This window comes from Xyrauchen texanus, chromosome 13 (genome assembly GCF_025860055.1).
Source record: "Xyrauchen texanus isolate HMW12.3.18 chromosome 13, RBS_HiC_50CHRs, whole genome shotgun sequence".
Taxonomy (NCBI): domain Eukaryota; kingdom Metazoa; phylum Chordata; class Actinopteri; order Cypriniformes; family Catostomidae; genus Xyrauchen; species Xyrauchen texanus.
The window spans coordinates 17,573,189-17,579,188 of record NC_068288.1 but is presented as its reverse complement, the minus strand read 5'-3'; the positions used below and the strand labels follow the sequence as shown (position 1 = coordinate 17,579,188).

At 48.6% G+C, this 6,000-nt stretch overlaps 1 protein-coding gene across 1 annotated transcript in view; it reads left to right on the top strand.

The window, feature by feature from the left end:
• The first annotated feature begins 469 nt into the window (after window positions 1-469).
• septin9b (septin 9b) overlaps window positions 470-6,000 on the top strand; it is a 113,061-nt gene continuing 107,530 nt past the window's right edge. The window contains exon 1 of the mRNA XM_052140652.1: window positions 470-540. Coding sequence (XP_051996612.1) covers window positions 519-540 — 22 coding nt within the window. The 5' untranslated portion in view covers window positions 470-518. The remainder of the gene's footprint in view (window positions 541-6,000) is intronic.

Here is a 6,000-nt window from a genome sequence, read left to right as displayed (position 1 = left end):
CCGCTCCATGAGGAATAAAACAGCCTTTTATCTTGCATGAGTGGTGATGATTTTATACATGTAAAGTTCCCCATTTTCCTTCACAGTGCATACATGAGTCTGATTTCAGAAAGAGTCACATGGCTTGTCCACCTTAGAGACACAAGTGAACTTCAGTGCTATAGGAGATCAAAGGGAAGACGATAGAAGAAAGTACTAAGCCATATGATTAGCACATGTCAGTGCCAATACTTTAGATGCAATTGTCAATGCAATACTGCAATAAATACTTGGAACGATTTAAAATCCAGTTTCTGGCAAAGATGAGAGAAAGAGAGGAAGTGAGAAAAAGAAAAGAAAGGGAGAAAAACAGAGGAAGAAAAAAGAGCAAATAGTTAGAGTTGAAGAGAGAGAGAGAGAGAGAGAGGGGGAGAGTGACTAAACTGTCGAAAAAAAGCAAAAGGGGAAGTCTGCAAATAAAGGGAGAGGAGGAGAAATGCTAGAAACCACATGTGGCTGTTAGGAGCCATAATTCAGTTATGGAGCGATACAAAATAGCTGGTAAGTAACCTTTTCTCTCTATTTACTTTCAGTTTAAAGTAAAGTGTTGACAATAAGCAACTTATGGAATAGATTTGGGGTCTGAAAGTGAAAAATTATTCTCATTTTAAAGCACTTTGTATATCATTTCTATACTGTGGAGGGTAGGGCAGGTGGTAATCAAGCACAGTGCATAGATAAATAAAATGGACTGTATCATAGAATTCTACTCTTAGTTTCTGGCATTGTTTTCTAAATTGACTAAATACTAGCTTTGTATTTGTCCAGTAAACATTTACTCTGTCATTTATGTCATTAGGTTTTTCCTTTGCTAGTTTTTCTGTTCTTCAGTGTTTTTCCTTGAAGTTGAAAGTGCACAAATTGAGGAATGAGAATCTTGAATTTGATTTTTTTATGTTAAGGAAAACACATGACAAAGGGTGTGATTTCATCAGTAAGGAAGTATAACCTTTTTACATTTCTGCTTTTTTCTTCTTCACTTTTCTCATATATATAAGGTCTTAACTGAACTCACTCACTCTATATTTTAGATATTTCTCTTTATTTAATGCTATGTGATCTGGTGAACTGATGTATCAAATGTTCAGTTTTTAAGTGAAGAACTGACAGAAATATACTTATTTAGAATGTGGACACCTCCCTAGTGATTAATTTGACTGCATTACGAGAGAGCATATGTGTGAGTGTGACAGAGTGAGAGAGTTTACCTTACTCAGCAGAATCTCCCATAATGATTTTGTCAGTACTACACCACAGAGCAGCTGTGCAGGGAGTGGTTTGCTGTGTGGCATGCTTGAAATCATTGGAGCTCCTGTAACATCAGCTGTTCTTATCGGCAATGCCACACAAGCTTATTGTATGATACAGTCCGTTTTATTTATCCATGTATTATGGTTTCGCACACATAACACTCAATGTCGTATTTTTGTGCAGAATGCTGGTCAAAGTCAAAAAGTCAACTGAGAATACTGAGAAAAACAAATATATGCATCTATTATGTTATTGTAGGTTTGTTCTGAATTTGTGCTACTGTGCAGTTTAACATATGACCACTAAGTAGCGTTGGAGCGTTTCTGCAGCCACATAGTGTATTAAACCGATTCAAATATGCTGATACTCTTCCTTGTTGTGGTGATCACAAAGACATGGGAACTCATTCTGTGAGAGTGTAAAAGCATTTGTCTTTGTTGTAGGAGGTGTTCCTACAGTATATGCGTAAACCTGTTTATTAAACGTGTATGTGTGTGTGTGTGTGTGTGTGTGTGTGTGTGTGTGTGTGTGTGTGTGTGTGTGTGTGTCTCTCTCGGGAACAGATTTCCGAACACCAAGTTCAGCTTTATTGGGGAAGTTGTGGGTAGAGCTACTTCCTGGTTCTGCCTAGCCATTGGTGTGTCTTGCCATGGCAAGTAACAAACCGCTTTGTTTTGAAAGTGATTTCACTTGTGCCCACATTTTTAGATTCAAGATTACATTGCATGTCAACACTTTAGCAGAATTAAAACAAAAAGTGCACCAAAAGAAACATTGATAATTTCGTACATGCAGCTTGGTTATAAAGCATTTATTATTATTATAGAACATTATTATTATGATGTGTGCTTTATTATTGATTTTAAATCATAATATTTTTAAAGAAATTCAGCAACACAGTAGCTGGATTAGCGATAGAACAAACTGTGTGTGTATGCACCTTTTTCCTGAATGAGGATGTGTTCCACGATTCGACTGTTTTCAGTCTCTGATCTCCAGTGTTTTCACTTGCAGCAGCATTCTTAGTGGGTAATGTAATGTTTAACCCTTGTGCAACCTTCGGGACATTTTTGTCTTTTTCAGTTTTGCTATTTTTTCAATCATTTTGGCTGTTAATGCCAAAGGCATACATTTAGCCAAAGGTGTGCATATTTCAACCTCAGTTCCTATAATACACTATAATATACACGTATACACTGTGTACACAAAATAGTTACACTCAGGCCCTTCAGGACCAAAACGTCATCATTAAAACTGCAATATTTAATCCCTATGCCATTAAAGCATAAAATCATGAATTGTATGATATTATGCTTTCATTCCAGAGCCCTGGCTTAAAAATTTAAATTTGTAATATTTTCCACCAGAAGTTTATCCTATGGAGCAAATACATGCTCCCCTTCTGCCACTCTCTCCACGTTGTGTCAGAGAAGCGACACTAGGGGTCTCTCTTGAGTGACGATATCCACCTCTGATCTATGAAAAATGGCCAATGAGAGTTGGCAGCCGGTATTTGCATGTCCCTGCCCCCTGACATACGGTTATTTAAGCGGAGCAAATACGGGAGTTCATTCAGAAAATGTCTTCGGAGCCGATGGTCGTGTCTGCAATTGCTGCATTACACACAGAGTTCCTGTCATTCCTCTGCTGCATGCTGTTGGATTTCACGGCGCACAACAGCGGCTTTCTCCTGTTTGCACGGCTGTGCATTCCTGCCCCTGGGCGCTTCGACAGTGCAGATCATAAAACTCTCACGAGTCCTTTTTTCATAAAAGAGTGATTTTATTTAAAAGAGTAATTTCCTCTAAAAGAGCAAAACACAGTGGCGTTGAACGTCCTTTTAAGGACGCGTCTTTATAAAGATGCCTTTCCGCCCCTGTGTTGTTTCTGGATGCGGTAGAGTGCTCTCCGCTTCAGACGGCCACAGGCGTTGTCTCGTGTGTCTGGGGTTGCGATCACACCGAGGCTGCGTTTGTGGATGGTTCATGTTCTCACTGCGAGAACATGACCATGACAACGTTGCGGTCGCGGCTTGCTTACAACCGTAAGCAAGCTACTCCAGCCTCCCCCCTCGTTGCTCCTTCTTCCCACGGGATTGAGGACGATGCGGCTGGCGATGGAGGCGATTTGGGGATGGCAGCGGGTGCAGCTCTGCCGGGTACGCCCCCTCGGACCACCCGCACCCCAGCATGCTCGTTGATTCCCGTCCGTGCTCAAGGCGGCAGCGACTCGCCTCACAGCCAGTCTGCCGACCCTCTTGCAGTGGAAACAGATGAGCTCGCCACGGCATCGGAGGGCATGGTATCTGATGCTGAGGACTCCCCTGGGCTGCCGCTTTCGGGCCTGCACGCCCTGGCTGAGGCCGACGCACAGATGACCGACATGCTTTCCCGGGCAGCCAACAGCGTGGGCTTGGACTGGAACCTTCCATCCTCCCCACAGCCATCACGGCTGGACGACTGGTTCCTGGGGTCTGGGTGCCGCTCACAGCCTCGGCCCCCCCGGTCCCGTTTTTCCCGGAGGTGCATGATGAGCTGACGTCTTCGTGGAGAGCACCCCTCTCCACTCGTCACACCGCCACCTGCTCATCCGCCCTCGCCACCCTCGACGGCGGAGCACGCCACGGGTACACGGCGATTCCCCAGGTGGATAGGGCAGTTGCGCTCAATCTATGCCCCGGAAGCCCTACCACCTGGTGGGGCCGCCCTGTACTCCCTTCCCGGACCTGTAGAGCAATATCCTCGCTGACCGCGAAGGCCTACAGTGCCACTGGACGCGCCGCTTCCGCCCTGCATGCCATGGCTCTCCTGCAGGTCCACCAAGCCAAGGCACTACGCAACATGCACGGGGGTGGCCCTGATCCCGACACGCTGCAGGAACTGCGCTCAGCGACCGACCTCGCCCTGAGAGCGACGAAGGTCACAGCTCGGGCAGGTGCCTGCGCTGTGTGGTCCAGGAATGTCAACTATGGCTGAACATGGTCGAGATGCATGAAGCTGACAAGACTCGCTTCCTCAACGCCCCTGTCTCCCAGTTTGGCCTCTTCGGTGACACCGTCGAGGACTTCGCCCAGCAGTTCTCCATGGTGAAGAAACAGACGGAGGCCATTTCTCACATCATGCCTCGCCGCAAGCCTGCCGCCACGGCCCATGCCCCGTCTGCTCGCCGAGGGCGTCCTCCCACGGCCAGAAGACAAGCTCCTGCTCCGCCTCAACCCGGGCCCAGCTTTCAGCCCCAGCGTCGAGCAAACCGCGGGAAGCACACGCCCCCTGTCTCACGGACCCCCTCGAGGACCCGGAAGGCTCCCAGGCACTCCTGAGGCAACGCACCCAGAGTCCAAGACGTTAGCGCCGGAGGTGGTAAGACCGCTCCGTCCCCCGGTGGAGAGCCGGGAGGAGAATCCTGTGTTTTTTCATTTGTACCCAAATTCTCAATAAAAGAGCTATTTCCTTTGTCTCTGGGGCACATGGCCCGCAAATGCCGTTCTCACGCCACTCTGCTTTCGTGCCTCAACAGTCCCGGCTTCCTGGATGCGGTGTCCCCGCCCCCGTTGCAGCCCGTCACGCTGGCTGCAACGGACCATTCGACTCGGTTACGCAATTCAGTTTGCCAGGTCTCCGCCCCCCTTCGTGGGCGTTCATTTTTCCGCAGTACACGGCGAACATGCCCACTCCCTGCATGAAGAAATCGCCTCCCTTCTAATCAAGGATGCGATAGAGCCTGTCCCTCCAACCGAAACGAAGAAGGGTTTCTACAGCCCTTACTTCGTTGTACCCAAGAAAGGCGGTGGCTTACGACCGATCTTGGACCTGCGGTTTTCAATCGGACCTTGTCCAAACTCCCATTCAAAATGCTCACCCAGAAACAAATTCTATCTGGCGTCCGGCATCTAGATTGGTTCGGTAGACCTGAAGGACGCGTACTTCCACGTCTCAATTCGCCCTCGACATCGACCCTTCCTACAGTTCGCGTTCGACGGCCAGGCATATCAGTACAAAGTCCTCCCCTTCGGCCTGTCTCTGTCCCCTCGCGTCTTCACGAAAGTCGCAGAGGCAGCTCTTGCCCCGCTCCGAGAAGCCAGCATACGCATACTCATTTACCTCGACGACTGGCTCATACTGGCCCACTCCCGAGAGTTACTATGTGCACACAGAGACCAGGTGCTCAGCCACCTCAGCCGTTTGGGGCTTCAGGTCAACTGGGAAAAGAGCAAGCTCATCCCGGTCCAGAGCATCTCTTTTCTCGGTTTGGAGTTAGACTCGGTCTCAATGACAGCACGTCACTCCAACGAGCGTGCTCAATCAGTGCTGAAATGCCTTGCTTCCTTCAAGCCAGGTGCTGTGGTCCCTCTAAAACGATTCCAACAGCTCCTGGGGCATATGGCATCCTCCGCGGCGGCCGCACTGCTGGGGTTGATGCATATGAGACCACTTCAGCACTGGCTCCAGACTCTAGTCCCGAGACGAGCATGGCGCCGCGGCACGCACAACGTGAAAGTTACCACTGCCTGCCGCCAAACCTTCAAACTCTGGACAGACATCTGCTTTCTACGGGCAGGAGTACCCTTGCAGCAGGTGTGCCGACGCATTCTGGTTACAACCGACGCCTCCAAAATGGGTTGGGGTGCTGTGCTCAACGGGCGCGCAGCCGCAGGCCGGTTGAACCGAGGCCCACTGCGTTGGCACATCAACTGCCTATAGCTGCTGGCTG